This window comes from Oncorhynchus keta, chromosome 26, assembly GCF_023373465.1.
Source record: "Oncorhynchus keta strain PuntledgeMale-10-30-2019 chromosome 26, Oket_V2, whole genome shotgun sequence".
Taxonomy (NCBI): Eukaryota; Metazoa; Chordata; class Actinopteri; order Salmoniformes; family Salmonidae; genus Oncorhynchus; species Oncorhynchus keta.
In genome coordinates, this window is record NC_068446.1 from 34478413 (window position 1) to 34506296 (window position 27884).

At 44.6% G+C, this 27884-nt stretch overlaps 3 protein-coding genes across 6 annotated transcripts in view; 1 reads left to right on the forward strand and 2 right to left on the reverse strand.

The window, feature by feature from the left end:
• deaf1 (DEAF1 transcription factor) overlaps positions 1-14917 on the reverse strand; it is a 37624-nt gene extending 22707 nt beyond the window's left edge. The window contains exons 1-9 of one of the 2 annotated variants that reach the window (XM_035737775.2): positions 14476-14917; positions 13470-13558; positions 12325-12451; positions 11507-11653; positions 10967-11106; positions 10433-10498; positions 10190-10234; positions 4273-4402; positions 2906-3043 (exon numbers count right to left, since the gene is read on the reverse strand). In XM_035737775.2, the coding sequence (XP_035593668.1) occupies positions 2906-3043; positions 4273-4402; positions 10190-10234; positions 10433-10498; positions 10967-11106; positions 11507-11653; positions 12325-12451; positions 13470-13558; positions 14476-14683 (1090 nt within the window). In that variant the 5' untranslated portion in view covers positions 14684-14917. The remainder of the gene's footprint in view (positions 1-2905; positions 3044-4272; positions 4403-10189; positions 10235-10432; positions 10499-10966; positions 11107-11506; positions 11654-12324; positions 12452-13469; positions 13559-14475) is intronic. The other variant, XM_035737776.2, reaches the window with a different exon arrangement.
• A 6387-nt stretch (positions 14918-21304) lies between these two features.
• bet1l (Bet1 golgi vesicular membrane trafficking protein-like) lies at positions 21305-23269 on the reverse strand. Its single transcript, XM_035737780.2, has 4 exons — positions 23127-23269; positions 22753-22838; positions 22534-22590; positions 21305-22408 (listed from the first exon to the last, which is right to left on the reverse strand). The coding sequence occupies exons 1-4, from the start codon at positions 23251-23253 to the stop codon at positions 22241-22243; spliced, it is 438 nt and encodes a 145-aa protein (XP_035593673.1). The 5' UTR covers positions 23254-23269; the 3' UTR covers positions 21305-22240.
• Positions 23108-27637, forward strand: ticam1 (TIR domain containing adaptor molecule 1). Of its 3 annotated transcripts, none has more exons than XM_035737779.2 (2): positions 23108-23247; positions 25044-27637. In XM_035737779.2, the coding sequence occupies exon 2, from the start codon at positions 25185-25187 to the stop codon at positions 27171-27173; it is 1989 nt and encodes a 662-aa protein (XP_035593672.1). In that variant the 5' UTR covers positions 23108-23247; positions 25044-25184; the 3' UTR covers positions 27174-27637. The 3 variants fall into 3 exon arrangements, with proteins under 3 accessions (XP_035593672.1, XP_035593671.1, XP_035593670.1); XM_035737778.2 differs by having other exon boundaries at positions 23167-23291; XM_035737777.2 differs by lacking the exon at positions 23108-23247 and adding an exon at positions 24179-24594.
• Positions 27638-27884: the final 247 nt, after the last annotated feature.

Here is a 27884-nt window from a genome sequence, read left to right on the forward strand (position 1 = left end):
GATGGGAACAGAGAGAGAGCGAGAGCGAGCGATGGGAACAGAGAGAGCGAGAGCGAGCGATGGGAACAGAGAGAGAGCGAGAGCGAGCGATGGGAACAGAGAGAGAGCGAGAGCGAGCGATGGGAACAGAGAGAGAGAGCGAGAGCGAGCGATGGGAACAGAGAGAGAGAGAGAGCGAGAGCGATGGGAACAGAGAGAGAGAGAGAGCGAGAGCGATGGGAACAGAGAGAGAGAGCGAGGGGAACAGAGAGAGAGAGCGAGGAACAGAACAGAGAGAGAGAGCGAGAGCGATGGGAACAGAGAGAGAGCGAGAGAAACAGAGAGAGAGCGATGGGAACAGAGAGAGAGAGAGAGAGAAGAGAGCGAGGGAACAGAGAGAGAGCGATGGGAACAGAGAGAGAGAGAGAGAGAGAGAGAGAGAGAGAGCGAGAGCGATGGGAACAGAGAGAGAGAGCGAGGGGAACAGAGAGAGAGAGCGAGGGGAACAGAGAGAGAGATGAGAGCGATGGGAACAGAGAGAGAGCGATGGGAACAGAGAGAGAGAGAGAGAGAGAGAGAGCGTGTGTGTGTGAGCCTATGTAGAGAGAAAGGGGATCATGACAGTACGTCAGAGCAGCACTCTAAATTAGGATGGGGCATCGGTCGGAGGCAGATTCTGCTGACAACCGTCATCCTCGGGCGACCAGGATCTGCACGATGCAGGGAGGAAGAAAGGCTTCTGGAGGACGCATGAGCAGGTAGGAGATGGAGGAGAGTGTTAAGAAACTGGGACTACAACTCAAGGTTTAAACAAAGTACTTTTAAATATCTTTCCATACAAGTCTCCTCCCCTTCTGGCCAATGATCTCATTCTGAAAGTACCACATAGGGGGTAGCAGTATGACCTACTGTATAAGTTCACTACCAAAAGAAGGAACAAAGTACAGGAGGGATGTTAGAGAGACTTGGGACATGGACTCAACACCGCACAGCAGGATCACCATCACAAATCTATACAATAATATCAAAACAGAGAAACGTCATCCACCTCCATCTTTTGAGACGTCTGCGTTCACAACCACATCTTCCACCATCCTCATAGAGCAGCGTGTCGTTTAGTGGCTGCTAGGCAGCATTACCATTCAACGCTTTGCATTAGTCGCTTTACAAGAGGGCCTACTCCCTCTCTGCCATCCTGAAGAACCACCACTGACACAGAGTTCACTAAATAACTAGAGAAGTTCATTACTGGCCAGGAAAGTGAATTACTGGCTAGCCAACCAACCCACGCTAGTCAGGTCCGTGCTCTGCTCTGCCCGCCAACCAGATGGCTAATTCAGCCCAGAGATCGTCATTAACCTTAACATTAGCAGCAGTCACACAGAGGATGCGGCTCACACCATTACGGCTGGCTGAGTACTCTGTTGGATACCTGTCTTGCTCACAGGGAGGGTGGATCAGTGCGTGGGTCAGTCCCTCTTCTTAATGTAGAGTGACTGAGCAGCAAACGCCAGCCATTCTGCAAAAAATGGTTTAAAATCCAGTATAGACCACGGAGAGCAAACTGCAGTTCTTTAAGAGAGGAAAGAACAGTGCAAGCCTGAAAGACAAAGGGATGCAAATAAATAGGAGAATATCAATGGGGAGAGGAAATAAGGGGGAGGTTAAAATGGTAATTGTGGCCATTTTTCACACGGGGAGCAGAGCGCGTCGGTCAGACGGGTATCCCTGACAGAGAGGCTTAGTTAATATGGAGGCGTCCCCCGGGAGCTCGTCAGCTAGACAGAGGAACGGAACGCACGTCGCTCACACTCAAACCAATCAGGACACATACGTGGCCCGGGCATCCCTGGGTTCTGATAGGATGATTAATAGGGGGTGTATATAGACTGCTGTCTGCCGGGCACAGACAGGCAGCCAGAGCCCAGTCTAGTAGGGATTCCACCACTCACTACCAACCACAGGTCACATGACCCTGTCCCCCCTCACTGTCTGTCAGACACACAGAGCAGAGGACTCAAGGACCACAGATTTCTTAGGGCAATATGTTAAATGTCACGCTGGAAACCAGGTTAATACATCTATAGAGTCTACTTTGCTTGTGGAAATAGCTAGCTATGCATTTTGGATCCAGCTGTTCATTCCAAACCACTTTGTTTAATCCGAGGGACTCTGTGATATATCCCCTCAACTGAAGACCTTCGAGAATTGGATGCCTGACTATGGTTGAGGGCTAACCTACTGTAAGTACCTTCTGTGTGATGGTGGTGTGGTAACCTACTGTAAGTACCTTCTGTGTGATGGTGGTGTGGTAACCTACTGTAAGTGCCTTCTGTGTGATGGAGTGTGGTAACCTACTGTAAGTACCTTCTGTGTGATGGTGGTGTGGTAACCTACTGTAAGTACCTTCTGTGTGATGGTGGTGTGGTAACCTACTGTAGGTACCTTCTGTGTGATGGTGGTGTGGTAACCTACTGTAGGTACCTTCTGTGTGATGGTGGTGTGGTAACCTACTGTAGGTACCTTCTGTGTGATGGTGGTGTGGTAACCTACTGTAGGTACCTTCTGTGTGATGGTGGTGTGGTAACCTACTGTAGGTGCCTTCTGTGTGATGGTGGTGTGGTAACCTACTGCCTTCTGTGTGATGGAGTGTGGTACCTTCCTTCTGTGTGATGGTGGTGTGGTAACCTACTGTAGGTACCTTCTGTGTGATGGTGGTGTGGTAACCTACTGTAGGTACCTTCTGTGTGATGGTGGTGTGGTAACCTACTGTAGGTACCTTCTGTGTGATGGTGGTGTGGTAACCTACTGTAGGTGCCTTCTGTGTGATGGTGGCGTGGTAACCTACTGTAGGTACCTTCTGTGTGATGGTGGTGTGGTAACCTACTGTAGGTACCTTCTGTGTGATGGTGGTGTGGTAACCTACTGTAGGTACCTTCTGTGCTGGTGAAGACCTCGCCATGTGCCGTGCCCTCAGAGAGAAGGGCTGTGGCGTCCCCGGGAGACGTCCGGTCGAAGGTCAGGGTCCCTGACGTGGTGATCTGGCCTGACGGAGACACTGTGACTGGAGTGCAGAAAGAAGACAAAGATAACGCATTGATTGATTTCAGAATAAAAACATTTGAGTGCTTTATATTGTCCCCAACTACAGGGTCAGTGGGACTTGGGAACAACTTTTTATAAGACAAGATACATTGTGTCATGTCATACATAGATACTTTTTGTTTTTTTAACTAGGCAAGTCAGTTAAGAACAAATTCTTATTTACAGTTACGGACAGGGGACAGTGGGTTAACTGCCTTGTTCAGAGGCAGAACAATAGTTTTTTTTTACCTTGTCAGCTCGGGGATTCGATCTAGCAACCTTTCGGTTACTGGCCCAACGCTTTAACCACTAGGCTATACGGCCAATAGAGCTGTGAATCATCTCAAATAAAAACTGATCTCAGAACATTGACAGCCAAAAACAATGCAATGTCATAAAGATATGGTCCAATATGCAGTAGATCTGAAACAAATGTGGAAACTATTATATTGGTAATAAAACAATTCAAAAGACGTATGTTTTGGTAGAGAGGATAGAAATCAATCGCCTCAATACAGCAACTGAAGATAAACAAAAGGAAACAGACTCACTATTACCATGGTAAGTGATAAGATAAGAAAATATGGAGCTGGATTGAGGCACAAACAAGCTTTATTTCCCCTGGGACAATGTTTCTCTCAATGGCTAGCTCAGTAGTAGTACAACTTGTTCAGCGGGGACACCAGTTTTTCACGAGACCTCATTTTTGCATCAGAAATTCTGGAAACCCCACCCCAAATCTAATGCCAGCATTAAAGTCTGTACATTTTCATTTCAACAAATAACATTCCATTCATTGCATTTTAACCAATAAATGCACATACTCAATAGAAATCTATTTTCTAAATGATCTTTCTCAAAAACATTTGTACATTGTCTTATCAAATCTGCACTCTCAATTCCCCCAAAACAGTGCCAACAGCTACCCTGTGATCCCATTTTGACAAGGTAATGACAGATGATGACCGAGCAGGATTTACTTTGTCTTCTGTCCTGTGCTTTGACTCGTCTGTAACACATATTTAAAGACTTCCCTCTGAATGACAGGACCCATGTATGTCATTCAAGAGGTTAAGGGGAGGACGTCAGAACGTCTGTCTGTGGTATCTGAAGAGTATGTGAGTTTAAAGTTGTATTAGTCATCTTCTGCCCAAGTCGACTCATTTAGCTGTCTGTGTGTGTGTGTGTGTGTGTGTGTGTGTAACTCACATGTTGCCCCCGGTGCCAGTGTGATGTTCTTGGGCGGTGGGAGGGGGAGGTCCTTCTTCTCTGGAGTGGTCGGCTGCTCGTTCTCCTTCTTGCGTCTCTTGTAAGGAACAAACAGTCTGACCGGGCCAGTCTGGACCAGAAGGAAAGGGGAGAATCACAGACAACAGGGGAGACCAAAGTCTGAAGCATCCGTTTAGAACTTGCACTCACCACCAAGTCTGGCGGCGGAGATGAGAGAGAGAGAGAGAGAGAGAGAGAGAGAGAGAGAGAGAGAGAGAGAGAGAGAGAGAGAGAGAGAGAGAGAGAGTCTGGCGGCGGAGATGAGAGAGAGAGAGAGTCTGGCGGCGGAGATGAGAGAGAGAGAGAGAGAGAGTCTGGTGGCGGAGATGAGAGAGAGAGTCTGGTGGCGGAGAAGAGAGAGAGTCTGGTGGCGGAGATGAGAGAGAGTCTAGTGGCAGAGATGAGAGAGAGTCTAGTGGCGGAGATGAGAGAGAGTCTAGTGGCAGAGATGAGAGAGAGTCTAGTGGCGGAGAAGAGAGAGAGTCTAGTGGCGGAGAAGAGAGAGAGTCTGGTGGCGGAGAAGAGAGAGAGTCTAGTGGCGGAGAAGAGAGAGAGTCTAGTGGCGGAGATCTCGGAGATGAGAGAGAGTCTAGTGGCGGAGATGAGAGAGAGTCTAGTGGCGGAGAAGAGAGAGAGTCTAGTGGCAGAGAAGAAGAGAGTCTAGTGGCGGAGATGAGAGAGAGTCTAGTGGCGGAGAAGAGAGAGAGTCTAGTGGCAGAGAAGAGAGAGAGTCTAGTGGCGGAGATGAGAGAGAGAGAAGAGAGAGAGTCTAGTGGCAGAGAAGAGAGAGAGTCTAGTGGCGGAGATGAGAGAGAGTCTAGTGGCAGAGAAGAGAGAGAGTCTAGTGGCGGAGAAGAGAGAGAGTCTAGTGGCAGAGAGAGAGAGAGAGTCTAGTGGCGGAGATGAGAGAGAGTCTAGTGGCGGAGAAGAGAGAGAGTCTAGTGGCAGAGAAGAGAGAGAGTCTAGTGGCGGAGATGAGAGAGAGTCTAGTGGCAGAGATGAGAGAGAGTCTAGTGGCGGAGAAGAGAGAGAGTCTAGTGGCGGAGAAGAGAGAGAGTCTAGTGGCAGAGAAGAGAGAGAGTCTAGTGGCGGAGAAGAGAGAGAGTCTAGTGGCAGAGAAGAGAGAGAGTCTAGTGGCGGAGAAGAGAGAGAGTCTAGTGGCGGAGAAGAGAGAGAGTCTACTCTAGTGGCGGTGATGAGAGAGAGTCTAGTGGCGGAGAAGAGAGAGAGTCTAGTGGCGGAGAAGAGAGACTCTAGTGGCGGATGAGAGAGAGTCTAGTGGCGGAGATGAGAGAGAGTCTAGTGGCGGAGAAGAGAGAGAGTCTAGTGGCGGAGATGAGAGAGAGTCTAGTGGCGGAGATGAGAGAGAGTCTAGTGGCGGAGATGAGAGAGAGTCTAGTGGCGGAGATGAGAGAGAGTCTAGTGGCGGAGATGAGAGAGAGTCTAGTGGCGGAGAAGAGAGAGAGTCTAGTGGCGGAGAAGAGAGAGAGTCTAGTGGCGGAGATGAGAGAGAGTCTAGTGGCGGAGAAGAGAGAGAGTCTAGTGGCGGAGAAGAGAGAGAGTCTGGTGGCGGAGAAGAGAGACTCTAGTGGCGGAGATGAGAGAGAGTCTAGTGGCGGAGAAGAGAGAGAGTCTAGTGGCAGAGAAGAGAGAGAGTCTAGTGGCGGAGATGAGAGAGAGTCTAGTGGCGGAGATGAGAGAGAGTCTAGTGGCGGAGAAGAGAGAGTCTAGTGGCAGAGAAGAGAGAGAGTCTAGTGGCGGAGATGAGAGAGAGTCTAGTGGCAGAGAAGAGAGAGAGTCTAGTGGCGGAGAAGAGAGAGAGTCTAGTGGCGGAGAAGAGAGACTCTAGTGGCGGTGATGAGAGAGAGTCTAGTGGCGGAGATGAGAGAGAGTCTAGTGGCGGAGATGAGAGAGAGTCTAGTGGCGGAGATGAGAGAGAGTCTAGTGGCGGAGATGAGAGAGAGTCTAGTGGCGGAGATGAGAGAGAGTCTAGTCTGAGAGAGAGTCTAGTGCGGAGATGAGAGAGAGTCTGGTGGCGGTGATGAGAGAGAGTCTAGTGGCGGAGATGAGAGAGAGTCTGGTGGCGGAGAAGAGAGACTAGTGGCGGTGATGAGAGAGAGTCTAGTGGCGGAGATGAGAGAGAGTCTAGTGGCGGAGATGAGAGAGAGTCTAGTGGCGGTGATGAGAGAGAGTCTAGTGGCGGTGATGAGAGAGAGTCTAGTGGCGGAGATGAGAGAGAGTCTAGTGGCGGAGATGAGAGAGAGTCTAGTGGCGGAGATGAGAGAGAGTCTAGTGGCGGAGATGAGAGAGTCTAGTGGCGGTGATGAGAGAGAGTCTGGTCTGATGAGAGAGAGTCTAGTGGCGGAGATGAGAGAGAGTCTGGTGGCGGAGAAGAGAGACTAGTGGCGGTGATGAGAGAGAGTCTAGTGGCGGAGAAGAGAGACTCTAGTGGCGGTGATGAGAGAGAGTCTAGTGGCGGAGATGAGAGAGAGTCTAGTGGCGGAGATGAGAGAGTCTAGTGGCGGTGATGAGAGAGAGTCTAGTGGCGGAGATGAGAGAGAGTCTAGTGGCGGAGATGAGAGAGAGTCTGGTGGCGGTGATGAGAGAGAGTCTAGTGGCGGAGATGAGAGAGAGTCTGGTGGCGGAGAAGAGAGACTAGTGGCGGTGATGAGAGAGAGTCTAGTGGCGGAGATGAGAGAGAGTCTAGTGGCGGTGATGAGAGAGAGTCTAGTGGCGGTGATGAGAGAGAGTCTAGTGGCGGAGATGAGAGAGAGTCTAGTGGCGGTGATGAGAGAGAGTCTAGTGGCGGTGATGAGAGAGAGTCTAGTGGCGGAGATGAGAGTCTAGTGGCGGAGATGATGAGAGAGTCTGGTGGCGGAGAAGAGAGACCCTAGTGGCAGTGATGGGAGAGAGTCTGGCGGAGATGAGAGAGAGTCTAGTGGCGGAGATGAGAGAGAGTCTAGTGGCAGAGATGAGAGAGAGTCTAGTGGCAGAGATGAGAGAGAGTCTAGTGGCAGAGATGAGAGAGAGTCTAGTGGCGGAGATGAGAGAGAGTCTAGTGGCAGAGATGAGAGAGAGTCTAGTGGCAGAGATGAGAGAGAGTCTAGTGGCAGAGATGAGAGAGAGTCTAGTGGCAGAGATGAGAGAGAGTCTAGTGGCAGAGATGAGAGAGAGTCTAGTGGAGATGAGAGAGAGTCTAGTGGCGGAGATGAGAGAGAGTCTAGTGGCGGAGATGAGAGAGAGTCTAGTGGCGGAGATGAGAGAGAGTCTAGTCTAGTGGCGGAGATGAGAGAGAGTCTGGTGGCGGAGATGAGAGAGAGTCTGGTGGCGGAGAAGAGAGACTCTAGTGGCGGTGATGAGAGAGAGTCTAGTGGCGGAGATGAGAGAGAGAGTCTGGTGGCGGAGATGAGAGAGAGTCTAGTGGCGGAGATGAGAGAGAGTCTAGTGGCGGAGATGAGAGAGAGTCTGGTGGCGGAGATGAGAGAGAGTCTAGTGGCGGAGATGAGAGAGAGTCTAGTGGCGGAGATGAGAGAGAGTCTAGTGGCGGAGATGAGAGAGTCTGGTGGCGGAGAAGAGAGACTCTAGTGGCGGTGATGAGAGAGAGTCTAGTGGCGGAGAAGAGAGAGAGTCTAGTGGCGGAGATGAGAGAGAGTCTGGTGGCGGAGAAGAGAGACTCTAGTGGCGGTGATGAGAGAGAGTCTAGTGGCGGAGATGAGAGAGAGTCTAGTGGCGGAGATGAGAGAGAGTCTGGTGGCGGAGAAGAGAGACTCTAGTGGCGGAGATGAGAGAGAGTCTAGTGGCGGAGAAGAGAGAGTCTAGTGGCGGAGATGAGAGAGAGTCTAGTGGCGGAGATGAGAGAGAGTCTAGTGGCGGAGATGAGAGAGAGTCTAGTGGCGGAGATGAGAGAGAGTCTAGTGGCGGAGATGAGAGGGAGTCTAGTGGCGGAGATGAGAGGGAGTCTAGTGGCGGAGATGAGAGAGAGTCTAGTGGCAGAGATGAGAGAGAGTCTAGTGGCGGAGATGAGAGAGAGTCTAGTGGCGGAGATGAGAGAGAGTCTAGTGGCGGAGATGAGAGAGAGTCTAGTGGCGGTGATGAGAGAGAGTCTAGTGGCGGAGATGAGAGAGAGTCTAGTGGCGGAGATGAGAGAGAGTCTAGTGGCGGAGAGAGGAGTCTAGTGGCAGAGATGAGAGGGAGTCTAGTGGCGGAGATGAGAGAGTCTAGTGGCAGAGATGAGAGAGAGTCTAGTGGCGGTGATGAGAGAGAGTCTAGTGGCGGAGATGAGAGAGTCTAGTGGCGGAGATGAGAGAGAGTCTAGTGGCGGAGATGAGAGAGAGTCTAGTGGCGGAGAAGAGAGAGAGTCTAGTGGCGGTGATGAGAGAGAGTCTAGTGGCGGTGATGAGAGAGAGTCTAGTGGCGGAGAAGAGAGAGAGTCTAGTGGCGGTGATGAGAGAGAGTCTAGTGGCGGAAAGTAGGAGAAGATGGAGCCAGATGAAACCTTGCCGACATTCTGCTAATTTTCTCATCGATTAAACATTCAATCTCAATCCATTTCTGTTACCAAAATTAGAATATTTTACAAACAGAGTGCACTAACTTTTATAGACTTCACTCTTTGCAAAGGTTTCAAGAAATTGCGTAGCTTAGGAGTGCAAGGGCGAATTGAGTTATTGAGTACCACAGTATGTGTCATAATATCCATAAAACCTAGCGGTCAAACAAGGAAAGGGTTCCAATCATTTTACAACAATTACATTTATCCCATAGGGGATTTTAGATACATGATGAGCTGGATGAGACTCCCGAATCGAGGCAAAGGTAAAAATCTGGATTAACCATCTAATGTTAGCTAAATGTAGTAATGGATACATTTAAATAAATGTACAATTCTGTGAACTGTCTTATGCAACTTTTAAATTGACACAATACCTGTCAGCAAAGGTGTCAGCTCGAGATGATGTGCAGGAGCTTGCAGGGATTTGTAGTCTTACATGAAGTCTACTTTGCATTTTCGGATCTGAGCGTCAAGAGATTAATATATTGATAAAAGTCAACTTGTCCGAAAGAGATTTAAATGGTTATCAAAACACAGCCCATATTTTCAGTGTTTCTAAAATTCCCTATGGGAAAAATGAATGAATGGTGGACAAATGATTGGAACCATTTCCCTGTTTCACTGCTAGGTTTTTATGGGTATTATGACACTTATGACACACCACTGTAGGGCTCTATTGCACACGTGCACTTCAGAGTGGGCGTTCCCTAACAGAAATATGCAAATACATGCTAAAACACACCAATAGAATCTTGCTAGCTTTTGCTCTGCCCACCTCCTTGCTTCTTCTGCCCACTGCTTAATTTGCTCCCATTGGAAAAGACACCAATGACAAATCTTGGATTAGTTGCCAGTATCTTTGGTATAATGATTAGTCAGCAATAGTCGTGGTGGAAATAATATGTGATCAGTTTTTCCCACACCTTCGAGAACTGTTGGTCAGCTTAATTAGTTTCAGTAACAATAAGTAAAAAACAGTTAGCAGTTCTTTAACAGTAACGCTTACAGGCAGCTGAATGTTCTGTTTCATGTGATCAACAAAGTTATGAAAGATTGCATTTGATGCAGATGGCAAAAGCAGCTGTGAAACAAAATATATGTTGTGCTGTAGGAAACAATTTCTCCCCTTATCTTGCGAACAATAAACCAGTCCCCCAGAGTCTATCCTTTATGTCTGCCAGCCCAGGGACCCACTATAGTCAGGATCAGAGGAACAACTATCACACACTTAGCAGAGACACAAGATTGGCTCATTATTGTTTATATTATGGCTGGCAATGCATGTCATAAATAAATGGTACATACCATATTAATGTTCTCCCCTGCGTAAGATGGACTATCCTTGGTACACTAGGGGAAAATATAAGACAAAGAGAATGTGATTGGACAAAACGTACATGTCATGCAAACCGCACACTGAGAGCCTGTACTGAGCAGTTCTGTTTGTTACACTTATACCCTTGTGGCGTCCTATCCCTAGAGCTACCGGCATGTTCAAAAGACATTCATTCACCGACATCTTTGTCTCTGTAAAGTCAATTAACTCACCAACGAGAGGTCGTCACAGCAGGCCGCACAAGTGCAGGACGCGGCATGGGGGTTGAGGATGCGCTCCTGAGAAACCAATCATATGGCTGGTTACTAAACAATTATAATATATATATATCCTTAATTATATACAGTGGGGCAAAAAAGTATTTAGTCAGCCACCAATTGTGCAAGTTCTCCGACTTAAAAAGATGAGGCCTGTAATTTTCATCATAGGTACACTTCAACTGTGACAGACAAAATGAGAAAAAAAAAATCCAGAAAATCACAGTGTAGGATTTTTTATGAATTTAATTGCAAATTATGGTGGAAAATAAGTATTTGGTCAATAAAAAAAGTGAATCTCAATACTTTGTTATATACCCTTTGTTGGCAATGACAGAGGTCAAACGTTTTCTGTAAGTCTTCACAAGGTTTTCACACACTGCGCCACTGTATATACACCCTTAATTGTCTTCTGACCGCAGGTGTCACAGTTCCATCAGAGCCGGTCACGGCTGACAGACTGTGGCCTGAGTGGCCTGGCTTGCTCACCTGGATTAGGCACTGCAGGGGACGGCCTGCATAGCGGATGCTTCTCTTCCAGTCCTTGCTGCTCGCCCGGCCAGACATGCCCTCAAACTCAGTGGGCGTGTACCAGTGGTTGCTGTGCTTGATGCAGCGTCCCTTTCCACCTGGTTGTCAGTCGATTGGACAGGCAGCAGAGACAAGACAACACGGCCGCAATTATTTACATGGAGATGGACATGCATAGTTAATTATTTAGACTATCCTAGCCCCTTCATTCACCATATCCCATTTATTCTCAAGTTGAGGGAAGAAAATCTGTAATCGGTCAAATATGGCTTCTTTCAGACAACTTTTAGCAGCTGGATTTGTTAAAACAATCAACTCCAGAGAACCACCCCTATTCCGCCACTCCTCAACTTTGTCAACAAGTTCACACATTTATTTCTCCAGTCTTGATACTTCAACTACAGGCCATCAGAGTGGCTGCGGTTTCCAGCCAGGGCTGAGGAAAGCTGTTCTCATCTTCAAACCAAGAGCTCCACCTTGTGTCCCAACTAGCCCTACCTGAGCCCAGTCTGTTCTTGTACAACATGCCGCTGGTGTTCCTGCAGCGCACTGGCAGCTCGTTGTTGTACACAGATGGATCCCAGTTGTACTTGGAGCCATCTTTCTCCTGCCCTGGATTCATTGGGGTGGGGGGAGTCTGGGGGGCTGGGGACAACACAACACTGAAGTTACAGAGACACCTGAAATGTATTTCAGATAGCCTGACGACTCACTAAATTCTTCCGCTGTTCTGTCATTCACTACATACTTTAGTCTGAGACTGCCATCATTGAAGTCATTTGTAGTGAGGGGGGAGCATGAGGGGCGTTGTACAAAACAAAGTCAACAGCAATCGGATCGTCTCTAACCAATCAGAGTATTAAAGCCAATGACACATTTTCAAACCGCTGTTTTACCAATGTGTTTTCGGACTCTGGCCCAACCCATTAGTTTCTGGACCAATCAGACGGCCCTGAATTTGTTCGCATTCAGTGAAGGGTTGGGAAGGTACTCAGATAGACTCATTGGGGAGAAGAAAGTAACATCCTTGGGCGTGGTGTAGAATTTGGCCAGAACAAGGAGTCTGGTGGCCAGGCAATATTTTAGCGGCCATATACCGATTTAGACATTTCATTTATCCTGTCTTGGTTTGGCATCTCTGGAATATAAGCACACAGGTCAAAGCAGATGCTGCTATCTATTGGCTACAAGTCCAGTACAACAACTTTCCCAGCACAGTAATGATAGGTGATGGTAGGAATTTTATACAATACTTTCTATGTAAAGTATCATACAAAATACAGGTCAAGAGCACATTGAGATTCTCTGGTGCATACCAGAGGACATGGCGGCTGCAGCGTTCTTCAGTCCTGTTGCGTCCACTATTCCTTCAGTGTGAACCACTATCAGAGTGGCCTTCTGGGAATTGAGACCGTCGCCAATCTGTAGGGTGGTCCTGCCAGTCTGTCATGTGATGGAGGATCAGAGAGAAACATTACATTGCACAGTCTGTGCTGCTGGGTAGGTGATGTGACATATGAGTCTAGTTTTCCACGGTCTGTTTCTTTTCAGATTAGTTGTTGGAAAATCTGACACAAATGTGGTCCTATAGTCTAGACGATATACGCCTAGTGAGCGGTCCTATAGTCTAGACTATATACGCCTAGTGAATGGTCCTATAGTCTAGACTATATACGCCTAGTGAATGGTCCTATAGTCTAGACTATATACGCCTAGTGAGCGGTCCTATAGTCTAGACGATATACGCCTAGTGAGCGGTCCTATAGTCTAGACTATATACGCCTAGTGAGCGGTCCTATAGTCTAGACTATATACGCCTAGTGAATGGTCCTATAGTCTAGACGATATACGCCTAGTGAGTGGTCCTATAGTCTAGACGATAGACGCCTAGTGAGTGGTCCTATAGTCTAGACGATATACGCCTAGTGAGTGGTCCTATAGTCTAGACTATATACGCCTAGTGAGTGGTCCTATAGTCTAGACTATATACGTTATGACTATATATAGTCTAGACTATATACACATTATGACTATATATAGTCTAGACTATATACACGTTATAACTAGATATAGTCTAGACTATATACGTTATGACTGGATATAGTCTAGACTATATACACATTATGACTATATATAGTCTAGACTATATACACGTTATGACTATATATAGTCTAGACTATATACGTTATGACTAGATATGTTAAATACTCATGTTGGGCTCTAGTGTGGCAGAGGTCAACATCAACATTTGAGTCATTTAGAAAACGCTCTTATCCAGAGTGACTTACAGTAGTGAGTGCACACATTTTCGTACTCGTCTCCCGTGGGAATCGAACCCAAAACCTTTGCATTACAAGTGTCATGCTCTACCAACTGAGCTACGCAGAAACAATACAAATCCACTAGTAGGCCTAGACCACAAGATATTCAGATCCAAAAAGACCACCATGTGAGAACTTACAAGAACATGCTCTGGTATGGAGGCTGAGGTGGCAGTGAACACATTGTCCTCGGCTGCTTGGACATCCCCCACAGTGACTGTTGTGACTTCTGTTGTGAGAGATCACATGTTGAAATAGTCAAGTGCACTCTACCTACATGACTGGCTTGTCTCTCTTTGTAGTAGATCTCACTATGTGAATCACATTAGTTATGATGTATTTATTTTTTATTTAAGGTGGCCATGATGGTATGAGGGCCATATTGGGAATTTAGCCAGGACCCCAGGGTTAACACCCCTATTCTCACAATAAGTGCCATGGGATCTTTAGTGACCACAGAGTCAGGACACCCATTTAACATCCCATCTGAAAGATTGCACCCTATAAAGGGCCATCGCTGCCCTGCAGCATTGGGATATTTCTTTTTAGGGACCAAAGGAAAGAGTGTCTCCTACTGGCCCTCCAACACCACTTCCAGCAGTATCTGGTCTCCCATCCAGGGCTACCAGGACCAACCCTACTTAGAATCAGAGGTAAGCCAGCAGTGGGATGCAGGGTGGTATGCTGATAGATGATTTGATAGGGAAACAAAAACAAGGACTGTGCCCAAATATTTGAATACCAAATATTATGTATAAAACTGGAAAGATGGGCGTCTTGCAATATTACCTGTATTTTACCTAACGTTAAATACAAATATATCCGGAAAATAACATGTTTGGAGGTACATGTAAGGGGCTATGCTGATAATCAAATGTATAAATTAGCTAGTTCGTGCATTTCAAAATGGGTAACGGTACTATAGCTAATGCAGCTGAATTAGGTTAGACTGGTTGATTTAGCTAGCTAACCTGTTTGTGTTTGCCTATGCGTCTAGTATTGTAACTAACAGTACCAGCACAGATGAAAGGAAGTTAGCTAGGAAACATAATGTGGTACTTGCTAACGAGCTAAAACAGGTGTAGCTGACATTTAGCTAGCTTGACGAATATCAGTAACGTTAGCTGGCTGCGTTCTCAAACTTGCCTGCAAAAGCTGTCTCGGCATCGTCAGAGTTCGGCAAGGACTCGGTCCCAATCTCGATGTTCCCCGGTTCTCCCATTACTGTCATCGTGGTGACTTCGGCCTCCGACTCAGTATCCGAATCCACCCCCTCCTCCACTGGCTCTCCGGCAGCGTCTATGGACTCATCGTCCAACACTAGTCCCTTCGTTGCCGAGTCCGTCTCGTCCATTTTCCTATGTCTAACGATTTACGCCGAATTTGACCGAAAAATAATCGGAGAATATGGCACCGACCCGATTATATTGTGTTGAGCATAAACCGCTCATGCACTTAAATAAAATAATAATAATTTGTGCCGTCGATTCAATTATTATTTCAAACCAAATGTATTAAAACGGTGAGAAATGGCGTCTTCGTTGTCTTTACGCTTTTCGGTCAAGTCTCACAGGAAGGAGATGCAGCGGAAATTACCGAAACAAAACGACGTCACACGAATCGACGCTCAAATCTCGTTTCAGTTTTACACCACTAGGTGGTAATATACACATGAGAATAGAAATTGTAAAATGTTTATTGAACCTTTATTTAATTAGGCAAGCCAGTTAAGAACTAATTCGGATTCTACAATGCCAGCCTACCCTGGCCAAACCCTGACCTAACCCGGAAGATGCTGTGCCAATCAACAAATTGGATGTAGTCCATCACAGTGCCATCCGTTTTGTCACCAAAGCCCCATATACTGCCCACCACTGCGACCTGTACGCTCTCGTTGGCTGGCCCTCGCTTCACTCTTGTCGCCAAACCCACTGGCTCCAGGTCATCTACAAGTCTCTGCTAGGTAAAGCCCCACCTTATCTCAGCTCACTGGTCACCATAGCAGCACCCACTCGTGGCACACGCTCCAGCAGGTATATCTTACTGGTCACCCCCCAAGCCAATTCATACTTTGGCCGCCTTTCCTTCCAGTTCTCTGCTGCCAATGACTGGAACAAACTACAAAATCACTGAAGCTGGTGACTCATACCTCCCTCACTAGCTTTAAGCACCAGCTGTTAGAGCAGCTCACAGATCACTGCACCTGTACATAGCCAATCTGTAAACAGCCCATCCAACTACCTCATCCCCATACTGTATTTATTTATTTATTTATTCATCTTGCTCCTTTGCACCCCAGTATCTCTACTTGCATATTCATCTTCTGCACATCTACCATTCCAGTGTTTAATTGCTATATTGTAATTACTTCGCCACCATGGCCTATTTATTGCCTTACCTCTCTTATCTTACCTCATTTGCACTCACTGTATATAGACTTTTTGTTTTCTTTTTTTCTACTGTATTATTGACTGTATGTTTGTTTATTCCATGTGTAACTCTGTATGTGTCGAACTGCTATGCTTCATCTTGGCCAGGTCGCAGTTGCAAATGAGAAATAAAGGTGAAATAAATCAAATAAAATACCGCCCTATGTTATTGTCTAATAATGAACAATTGTTCAGGGTTTCCCAAACTAGGTCCAGGTCATCTACAAACTAAGTCCAGGGGCCCACCCTGAGTGCATGTTTTGGTTTTTGCCCTAGCATTACACAGCTGATTCAAATAACCAACTCATAATCAAGCTTAGATTATTTTAATTAACTGTTTAGTGCTAGGGCAAAAAACTAAATATGCACTCAGGATGGGGCCCCAGGACCGAGTCTGGGATACCCTGAGCCAGGGGGGTGGTCGGTCGGCTTCACTTGGGCCAACGACGTCTTATAGTGACTTTTTTCAAGGTCTATGACGTCCTTAGAGTTGGAAAATGTGGATATTGGCGAAACTGGAAAACGGTGTCGTACAGGCTGATCCAGAGCATCCCAAACATGCTCAAAGGGTGACATATCTGGTGAGTTTGCAGGCCATGGAAGAACTGGGACATTTTCAGCTTCCAGGAATTGTGTACAGATCCTTGTGACATGGGGCAGTGCATTATCATGCTGAAACATGATGAATGGCACAACAATGGGCCTCAGGATCTCGTCATGGTATCTCTGTGCATTCAAATTGCCATCAATAAAGTGCAATTGTGTTCGTTGTCCGTAGCTTATGCCTGCCCATATCATAACCCCACCGTCACCTTTGGGCACTCTGTTTACAATGTTAACATCAGCAAACCGCTCACCCACATGATGCCACACACGTAGTCTGCGGTTGCGAGGCCGGTTGGACATAGTGACAAATTCTCGAAAACAACGTTGGAAGCGGCTTATGGTGGAGAAATGAACATAAAATACTCTGGCAACAGCTCTGGTGGAGAACTCCGCAGTCAGCATTCCAATTGCACGCTCCCTAAAAACGTGAAACACTTGTGGAATTGTGTTGTGTGACAAAACTGCACATTCTAGAGTGGCCTTTTATTGTCCCCCGCGCAAGGTGCACCTGTGTAATGATTATGCTGTTTAATCAACTTCTTAATATGCAACACATCTACCACACTGATCCTCAACACTGGAGCTCCCCAGGGGTGCGTGCTCAGTCCCCTCCTGCACTCCCTGTTCACCCACGACTTCATGGCCAGGCATGCACCATCAATAAGTTTGCAGACAACACAACTATGGTAGGCCTGATCACCGACAACGACGAGACAGCCTATAGGGAGGAGGTCAGAGATCTGGCCAGGTGGTACCAGAATAACAACCTATCCCTCAACTTAACCAAGATAATTGTGGACTACAGGAAAAGGAGGACCGAGCACACCCACATTCTCATCAACGGGGCTGTAGTGGAGCAGGTTGAGAGCTTCAAGTTCCTTGGTGTTCACATTGACTATAAACTAGAATGGTCCAAACACACCAAGACAGTCGTGAAGAGGGCACGACAAAGCCTATTTCCCCTTAGGAAACTAAAAAGTGTTGGCATGGGTTCTGAGATCCTCAAAAGGTTCTACAGCTACAACATTGAGTGTATGTTTGCATCACTGCCTGGTACGGCAATTGCTTGGCCTCCGACCACAAGGCACTAGAGGGTAGTGAGTACAGCCCAGTACATCACTGGGGTTAAGCTGCCTGCCATCCAGGACCTCTACACCAGGCGGTGTCAGAAGAAGGCCCTAAAAATTGTCAGACCCCAGCCACCCCAGTTATAGACTGTTCTCTCTACAATCGCATGGCAAGAGTACGGACAAAAATGCTTCTCAACAGTTTTTACCCCCAAGCCCCAAGCCATAAGACTCATGAAATGGCTACCCGGACTATTTGCATTTGCATTGTGTGCAAAAATAAGATACAGGGCCATCAGAGAATCCCCGCATTAACCCCACAAAGGCTTTTTCCAATATTTTTCCGCCAAACAACTCAATGGGCTCTTACTGGACAGTTTCGCATGACCATACCTGTATAAAATATAATTGTAGTATGCCCGAAAATATGTTTCAAATGTTCATGGCGATGTAGAATATACAACCACATGAGCCATTGGTAATCCTGTTGGTAACCTGTTTATAATAGCAATAAGGCATCTCAGGGGTTTGTGGTATATGGCCAATATACCATGGCTAAGGGCTTTGCTGATGACACTGTCAGAGATTTATTTAGAATTCAAGGAACACTTAACCAGCATGACTACTACAGCATTCTGCAGCGATAACTCATCCATTCTGGTATGCACTTAGTGGGACAATCATTTGTTTTTCAACAGGACAATGACCCAACACACCTCCAGGCTGTGTAAGAGCTATTTGACCAAGAAGGAGAGTGCTGTAGCAGATGACATGGCCTCCACGATCACCCAACCTCAACCCAATTGAGATGGTTTGAGATGAGTTGGACCGCAGAGTGAAGAAAAAGCAGCCAACAAGTGCTCAGCATATGTGGGAACTCCTTCAAGACTGTTAGAAAAGCATTCCATGTGAAGCTGGTTGAGAGAATGCCATGAGTGTGCAAAGCTGTCAAAGGCAAAGGGATGGCTACTTTGAAGAATATAAAATATATTTTGATTCGTTTAACACTTTTTTTGGTTACTACATGATTCCATATGTGTTATTTCATCGTTTTGATGACTTATAGAAAATAGTAAAAATAAAGAAAAACCCTTGAATGAGTAGGTGTGTCCAAACTTTTGACTGGTACTGTATAGTATGTAAAATTATTGATAGAAATGTGATAAGAATCTTCCCAAAACGCTGATTTCTGAATATGTTATGATCGATAATTTCAGTATTGCTAATATTCAATCATGTCAAATGGATATGTACAGTACATGTGAATAGTCACGGATGTGAGCTGATTAAAATGAAATACCACGTTATCCTAGTAGCTGTTTTCATTATGAGAACTTTAGGCTGTACCATACATTCCATTACAGTAGGTTTCCATCCAATTTGCGACAGATTTTCATGCGAATATTCAAAAATCTGCATAAAACAATATGCTAATTTTTCCACCAGAGATGTTTGGTGCAGCGGTCCAATCCACTACATCTCAGTGCAAGAGGCGTCACTACAGTCCCTGGATTGAATCCAGGCTGAATCACTTCCGTGATTGAGGAGCCCAAAGGGCGGCGCAGAATTGGCCTTGCGTTGGCCGGAGTAGGCCGTTATTAACTGACTTGCCTCGTTAAATAAAAATACACATTTTTTTTTAGGGGGGGGTGAACATAAAAATAAATGTCACCGTGAAATTCCCATGTACCGAATGAAAAATACAAGTTAAATGGGGTTCCATCTCATTTTCAACTCTACTGATGGTTTTGTCACAAAAACTGTATCATTTACATACCGAATGTGCCCACTCTGGTCTTGACACATGCACTCTAGCCAACAGCTCCCAGATTAGGGGTAGGCTAACTACATTATGAGACTATTATAGTTAAGAGTACAATTATTTGTATTTGTCAAAGGGCAGTCAAGCATCTGTCACCAGAATAAGACCCTCGATATTTATTGGCAACATTCACCACCCTTTTACGTTCATCATGACTTCATCTGTAGCCTAATAAACTGTATGCTTTCCCTAGTCGTAGCCGGAGGACCACACAACATATCGTTGTGTGACTCCCAAGTTTACTTCGATATGATGGTTGTATCAATATTTGCGCATAAAGGCGTTTCCGGCATTTTTCACATAATTAATTTCACCGACACAATCATATCCCATCAACAAATTGTCGGCATTTATAGAATTGTATCGGCAATTCAATTAATATCAGCACTTTCGTCACTTTTTTAATGCGTCAGGTAATTCATTCGCATGAAATGGTTGGATGGAAACGTGGTTAGTGTAGTAAAATCCGATGTTGGGCCTGTTCAGGCCAATTACATTCATATTCTAGTAACAGACCAATGCATCTTCATGTAGATGAACTAAGTGTAATGATTTTCTGCTCTCACCATTAGGTTAAAACGTACGGGCATTCCTATGGAATTTACATTGTAATGCATGCGGCAAATGTCTAGTCCTCTGCTTTATGACAACATAAAAGGATAACATTGTAATCAGCTCATATCCATGACTATTCACATGTACATATCCATTTTACATGTTTGAAGATGAAATGTTGCAACTATTGGCCATCATTTCTTCTGCAAACAGCGATTCAGACAGATTTTTTGGGCACATTTTTCACAATTCTGTGAATAATTTAACATCTTTATATCTGGCACACCTGGCTGATGTGGTTTTGTATTCTACATCGCTATGAATATTTTAATATAATTATGTCAATATAATGAATTTGTCAGCATACTACAATAATACTGTATTTCAAACAGGTATGGTCCAATAAGACCCAATTGAGATGTATGGTGGTCATATTGGAAAAAGGCTTCTGTGGGGTTAATGTGTAAATTATGTGCTGGCCCTGTATCTACAAATCTTTAAAAACTGTTCTAGCTGTGTGTGCACAATTTGGTGCCTATCAAAGTTAGAATCTATAAATATAGCTGCCCTATTACATGGAATTTTATGGCTAAGCTTCCAAAATGGGCGATTTTTAAACAACATTTGGAGCTGGTGCTTTCAAAGTTAGTTATATATCATTATTTGAAAGGTACTTTTATAACCTTTCTGAACCACTTGTCAAACAAATGTTAAAATGTATCAGTGTTTCCTTTTTAAAGCCATTAACACAGGTCATTCTGATATGTACCCTAGAGGTCAAAGTTTGTCTGTCCTGATCATTTCCAAAAATGTGTGTCTGATGGATAGTTGTGAATCTAAGCGTTCCAATAATACATAATTAAAACCAATAACTCTGTATATTTAACCAGTGTGAAATGGCAAGCTAGTTAGCAATGTGTGCTAGTAGCGTTTCAATCAGTGACGTTTCTCGCTTTGAAACCTAGTTATTTACCTTGATCTGCAATGGTTGCGGCTTTTGTGGCAAGATAGGTAACGATGATTTGAGGGTGACTTGTGGATGTGTGCAAAGGGCCCCTGGTTCAAGCACAGGTTGAGGACGAGGAGAGGGACGGAAGTGAAACTGTTACACATTGTTTATTGTAGGGCAAAATCCATAAGGGAAAAATGGAGGGATGAAAGAGTGATACACAGAAACCTACCATTGCTGCACTGGTATCACACATTTCCCACCTCTAGGGACATAAATCACTAAAGATGTCGACGATCCATCTGGATAGTGGTAGATTGAGCAAATTATTACTTACAACAGATTTTTGCAAAATCTCATTTAATATCCTTAAAATCTAAATGTCTTGCCATCTCTGTAAAATTCAACCATCTGTAAACTAGTTGACTCCTGATAAGTGAAATGGCTCCATTGGTTCAGGACTGCATTAACTACACGAACCACTGGAGCAGATGTTCAGAGCAAGAAAATTTGAATTGGGACCTGTGGAGTTCACACTTATCCGGAGTCGACTGTAGTATCAAAATATTTATTACACATACATTACAAGGATTTATACAACTCACTGGAAAAAGGGATCATGTTATGTAGGATCATGTTATGTAGTTGGTTAGGAAATGCAAGAACAGTTAATTACATGCCAGGTGCTGACAACTTAATATCACAGAATAAGGGATTGTTAAAGTTCAGGTAATGTCTTAGAGATTCTACAGTACTTTTGTATACTTTTTAGCCCGTAGTTCTGAAAGTAACGCTCATGGAAAATGGCATACTACGTCAGTTTCCAGAAAAGAAAAGTTGCTTTCTAACTAGGGATTTCATGGCTAATTGAGGTAAAAACAGAAATTCTGCTCATAGATTATGCATGTGTGAACTACACAGTGAGACATCCTGCCCAAATTGGGAGGTCTTAAAAAAGACTTACTAAATAGCCAAAGTACCGGAGCATGTCTTCAAACTACGATTACAAAACACAAGAATAAGCCATAACCGAGGACAATCTCTTATTGTACCTATGGTCAGTACTCAGTAATGTGAAAAGGGCACTGGGACATTCTTGGACACACTGCCAATCTCTAGGGCTATTTATCAATGTAAATAAAGGACTGTCCTGCTTTCAACTGCATCCTGATAAGGATGAGTTGTTTTTCTGTGTGTGTGGGTGGGGGTGGGGGGGGCAAACATTCAGTTTTACATGACTGGGGTCTTAGATAATGTATATACAACGAAAGTTCTCATATAACTGAGACAAATTATATACACATCTGCACATACTGTATTTCATTTCGAGCAGAAGACATTATATCGAGAATTGGAGATGGGGTGATGGGTGAGATTCCCTATCCAAAATCTTCACTATAAAAGTTTATATTTGGTCTTTCTTGGTATAACTGAGAGGGAAGTAGCCAGCCACACTATAAAGTTCCATTCTTGTTAAAGCTCTTCAGTTCTGGACCCTGTAGATGAGATAGTAGAGCACGAAGAAGACAAAGACCAGTCCTACTGAGACATAGCAGAGGATTTTGCGATTGTCTCTTCCAGATCGCACCATGCCAGAGAACCTCTTCACACTGCCAGTCAACAGTCCTGTAGCACTCAGAAAATTGGAATCCTAAAAACAGAAAAGGAAGAGTGGATTGATGAACTTGCTACAACATACATCAGGAAACTCATTTGATGCAAAACTAGACAGCCACTTGCTACATTCAGATTACCCTGCCCCCACTCAAAACTTACCATGCCATCCAAATAGGAATTTTGGTCTTCAGCTTCTTTGTCAATGTCGTAGGCAAGCTTTAAAAATAACAATAAATTATTTTATTTACTTTTTAAAACTAAGTTAACATTAGCAGCTAACTTGTACAACAATACTAGCTATGCCTGCTACTTTATTTGCAAGCGGTTGGTAGCACACCGCCGGTAAATTAGATGTAATTTGTCAGTGGTCATACATACCGATTTCAATCTGGAAACTTTGGACGCCAAATTGTCAGCCATAAGCTTGTTTTCCGCGTCCAACATATCGTCAACAGCACCTTGTCCTATCATGACAAGCACAGGGAGTGAATAATATGATATTTACATACGAGCAAGATATCACGTAAAAAAATAACGTAATGCTTACAAACTTAATATATAACTACGACCAGAGACAGCTAACGTTCGCTCGACAATCTACACTTCACACATAAAAAGCTCGATAACCTACACTTCACACATAAAAAGCAATCTACATACAAGTATTTCAAAATGATTAGTCCGTAGAAATGTTAAATTAAGAACATTGGTCAACAATGTTCATTACGAAGACGTGTCACTTATCAAATTACCTCGATTCCAGTCCGCCATCTTGGCTGTTGACGTTTCAGCAAATGTACGGAAGCCCGTTGAAACCACTGCACTGTTTGGATGCAATGACTGTGGGGGGAAGATTATGGCTATACAGACAAGGTACATGTCTCTTCGCTCTAACAACGGGAATCTTTGTCCAGAAGGTAGCCCAGCTGACTATCTAGTTACCGACTTTCTTTGGATTGGTGGATACATTTCATTCTTGTAATCTCTTTGAATATTTGATTAGGGTTTTGGACGTCAACCGCATGCATTCAATGAAGAGCGATGTATGCTACAAGCCTCATGGCATGAATATGCATAGCCATCTCGAGACAACTCCGATGTGAAGTGTTTTTTTCTCAAAGTTGCTGGGATGTCACGTGTCCTATATTTTTATTTAACTAGGCAAGTCAGTTAGGAACAAATTCTTATTTACAATGACAGCCTACCAACCCTAATGACACTGGGCCAATTGTGCGCTGCCCTATGGGACTCCCAATGACGGCCGGTTGTGATACAGCCTGGAATCGAAACAGAGTCTGTAGAGACGCCTCTAGCACGGATATGCAGTGCCTTAGACCGCTGAGCCCCAAAATATCAATATTATATCAGTACACTCGTAACAACGTAAGCATTACGAAACGTATATTTGATAAAATAAACCTCACGTAGCAAATAAACCATTCATTATTTTGTTGACCAAATTTGACAATCTCATTGTCCTCTATGGGCTCCCAAATGGCGCAGTGGTCTAAGGCACTGCATCTCGCGGCCGGTGTAGGCCGTTATTGTAATTAATAATTTGTTCTTAACTGACTTGCCTAGCTAAATAGAGGTTAAAATAAAAACACAACAACTTCTTGCTTGGTGGGCGAAAAAACGCAATTTGCTGGAGGGAGCCAGATTTTCCGCAGAGTTGGGCCTCTCTTTCCTCTTCCTGCTGTAGGTTGGTTGAGACCAGGGGTGTATTCATTACGGAAACCGTTAACCGTTCAAGAACCAAACGGAAGCCACAAAGACAACTGAACAAAACGGGGAGGGACATACCTGCATTTGTCCAATATAAGTTGTCCGTTTGCGTTTTCCGCTTGGAGTAAAAGTAGACGAAACGTTGTACAAAGGAATCAGCACAAGGAATAGCTACACCCCAGAAATTAAAATCGTTTCCTTGGTTCGCGGCGTGTAGAGACAGAATGTGTTCTCGATACTCGAACGATGCTAAATTCTGAATGCTGTCGTGCCAAGATGGGATGCAACTTTTGTCAAATTGATGTCTAAAGTTATTTTTTGTTTTGCATTTTAGTTCACCCTAACCATAACCTAATTTGATAAGTCAATTTTGACAAAAGCTGTATATTTTCTAGACAAAACCACAGAACGTAATATAAATTCCGATAATGTGAACGCGATTTATATCATATAATATGTGACCTGGTGGATTTGTTGTTACTCTTTTCCTTATCGGTAAGTTTTACTGTCAGTTTAACCCGTTTTAATGAATGACTGTTGTCGCGGGGTTTACTACTACTTCAACATGGATTATATGATGGTGGTGTAGGCCTATAATTAGGCCACTTTAGTGATTTATATCGATCGATGGACTAAATTGATGTACCCAGGTATGCGGCCTAGTAGTAGGCCTACATTTACAGCACCACCGAGGATTATGCAAACTTCAAATAATAAGCAGTGTTGCTGCTTTGTCTTATTTAGTGTGAGTAGAATCAATATTGATGCTCTTGGGGACTTTCATTCTAAATAAACCTATTCTAAATAAACCTATTGCATTAAAAAAGCATTGCAGAAGTATCTAGTTACAAAGCACAATGTTTTTGTCATTTGATATATCAGGATTTGTATGATGTATTTTGAAATGTTTCCAGTTTACTCACATGTTTGTCTCTACATTTCAGTTTACCTGTCAGTGCTTATGTGGAATAAAGTTGATGAATCGAAGATATGATACCGTCTACACACCATAAGGGATGAAGTAACTGGCAAAACAATGTTGATCTGATTTCAAATACATTAGTTAAGGATATCATCAGAAAGGGATGTTAGAGATGGACAGGGTAGCTCATGCAGAAGATGAGCCCAGAGGAGGGACTGGGTTAGTGGATGCCTTTAAGATCCTCTCTAAGGTCCCATACGAGAGACAGCTAAGCCTGACTTTCAAGTTGGGTGATAGTCTGGCCGAGGAGCTGGTACATGCCATGTCTCTCATCCACCTCGGGAAGAGGTCAGAGGCACTGAACAAGCTCCAGGCTTTGGGGGACAACAACATCATTGCTAACCATCTGGCTGAAAAGGTGAGAATGTGTGGAGTCAAGTTGGAGGACTTAACAGTGAGCATTGTTCCTTTCCAAGAGTGTACCGTGGGCACCTTAGCAGACCTAGCAAGGATTTTCAAGGTGTTGGCTGAGGAGAGGTTGTGTGACTCATCTCTGAGGGATTTGGCTTACCAGACAGCTCTAGCCACATTCAAGAACAAGAACAGTGGTGAAGAGAGTTCCGAATCAGAATACATACAGATGCAGCTGAGAGAAGAAGCCAACAGGGTCTGTGGGCCTCAGATTGAGGACACAGTTGGGGGGATGTGTTTCCCTAAGGACTCCTCATCGGGCCTTTGCTCCATCCCGACGCTGGACCAAGGGAGCACAGCTTTACAAAAACCAGGCTTTCCCAATCAGACAGGAAGTGGTCACAGTCTGCCGTCCTCCCTACGGGATGACACCTCCATATGTTCCTACCCTTCTCACTTGGAGATCAGTGTATCTGAAACAGTTGGCTTTAAAACAAGCAACACCCCAGCCTCCTCCAATGAGGAGCCATCCCAGCCTCCTCCAATGAATTTGGAGCCCGTACAATCACCTGTTACACATTATGGTACAAATACAAGCGAAGAAGGTGCATTTAAATACTTTTCCAGGGTTACGTCTCGGGATATACCACCCACACAAGATGTGCCTAAGCCTGTTAAAGGAGAAATGGACAGAGTTACAAGTGTTGCAGTGTCTTGTGAACACAGAACAGGGTCAGAGGTGAGAGTTTCACCCCTTTCTCCTGGCAATTTCACTCCAGTTCAGACTAAGTTCGATAACCCTGAGAGTCTAAACGCACATTCCAAACCATGCCCCAAAAATAACCTTGTGCCTCCCTCAAACAACAATAGGCCAACTACCACTGAACCAGTGTCAGCAAGTGTTCCATTGAAAACCCCAAATCAGGAGGAGGAGGAGGAGGAAGTGTTTTTCTCCTTTGTCATCCTGCATGCAGCAGAGGATGTGGATATGGCTGAGAAGTTTAAAGAGGAACTAGAGTCTATAGTTGGTGGTGAAGGAGCAACCTTCTCTCAGGACTTTGCCATCCCAGGCAGGAACACCCTCATGTGTGTGGAGGATGCCATCAACAATTCAGCCTTCACTATCCTGATGCTTACTCGCAACTTCAACACCCGTCTGCTGGAGGTAGAAACCAGTTCTGTGCTCATGAATGCCATTGAGAACCTGCACAAGTACAACACTGTCATTCCTTTTCTGCCACAGGAGAACCGTATGCCCCGAGAGAACATGCCCAAAGTTCTGAGGATCTTTATTCCGTTAGAGGAAGGTAATGCCTTTGAGAGAAAGGCAAAAAGGGCCATGGCTCCAGCAAGGATTGCTAAACAGAGGAGGTTGTGGTTGCGCGAGCAGGCAGTGAGGGCACAGATTAGGAGACAGGAGAGACTACGACTAGAGGAAAGGCTTCACATGGATTTAATTCGTGGTCAAGAGACGGAAAGAATGCAGAGATATTTGTTGCAACAACAACTTTCCAATCAACCCTCGACTCCCGCAATGCCTCACTTTACTACTGATCCGTTTTTAGGAAGTACACCTAGAAATGTGTCCAATATGTCAGTGACACCACCGCAACATGGGTGGAGTCACCCACCAGGAAACATCCACATCCAGAATGCTCGCTATATCATGTTTGGGAATGACTCTAAAATGACTGTCGGACAAGGAGGGGACAGCAGTGGGGATGAAGAGGACAGGTTCTAAATTGAATATGATGTAATAAAGAAGAGGGTTAAATGTGGTCTTGTGAAAGCTAGTTATTCTGGAGTAATCATTTAGGAGTATATTACACTTTTGGGACAGATATCCTGTTTATTTTCTTCTTGATGGCCGTTTTGTCTATTGATGGTGTTTTTGCATTGAGTATGATCATAGTTCAATGTTACATTAGTTGATTACTTAAACAAATAATTTCTGATGCCCTGTTCCATTTAAGTGAAAGTTCTCATTTTGAATCAACTGTCATCGCTTGCAAAAGCTGTCATTTTAAATCTGGAGACAAAGGTGCAGTCTCAGGTACACTGAGAATGAGGGGATTGGTGCAAACTGGTGAATAGGTAATAAGATACGTTTGTTGTGGTTTAATATAATTGTTTCTCTTTTAAAATTGTGTTTTTTTCCCATTGTGTTCAATTACTTATGATATGCAATAAATACATAAGGCTCCAGTTCCTCTTTTCACCTTAACCTATTTGTTGATACTGTGTTTAACTAACAAGGCCAACTATGTTTGGATCACCAATAGAGCAGCATAAAGGAATTCAAGCATGATTACATTTTATTCAATCAATAGTCTAGAGGTGCACAACATTTTATATAAAATACAAACAACAAAGATTTAGATAAATGCAGAGTTTGTAGAAATGTCAGTGAATGTGCATGGGTAAAACATGTAGTGTATGAGAGAGCAAAAGA

Coding starts and splice junctions, on each gene's coding strand:
- bet1l (XM_035737780.2), bottom strand. CDS start 23,253: ATGTACCTTGTCTGTATAGCCATAATCTTCCCCCCACAGTCATTGCAT. Junction 22,839..23,126: donor GATGGCGGACTGGAATCGAG/GTAATTTGATAA, acceptor TTGTCATGATAG/GACAAGGTGCTGTTGACGAT. Junction 22,409..22,533: donor ATTCCTATTTGGATGGCATG/GTAAGTTTTGAG, acceptor TTCTGTTTTTAG/GATTCCAATTTTCTGAGTGC.
- ticam1 (XM_035737779.2), top strand. CDS start 25,185: ATGTTAGAGATGGACAGGGTAGCTCATGCAGAAGATGAGCCCAGAGGA.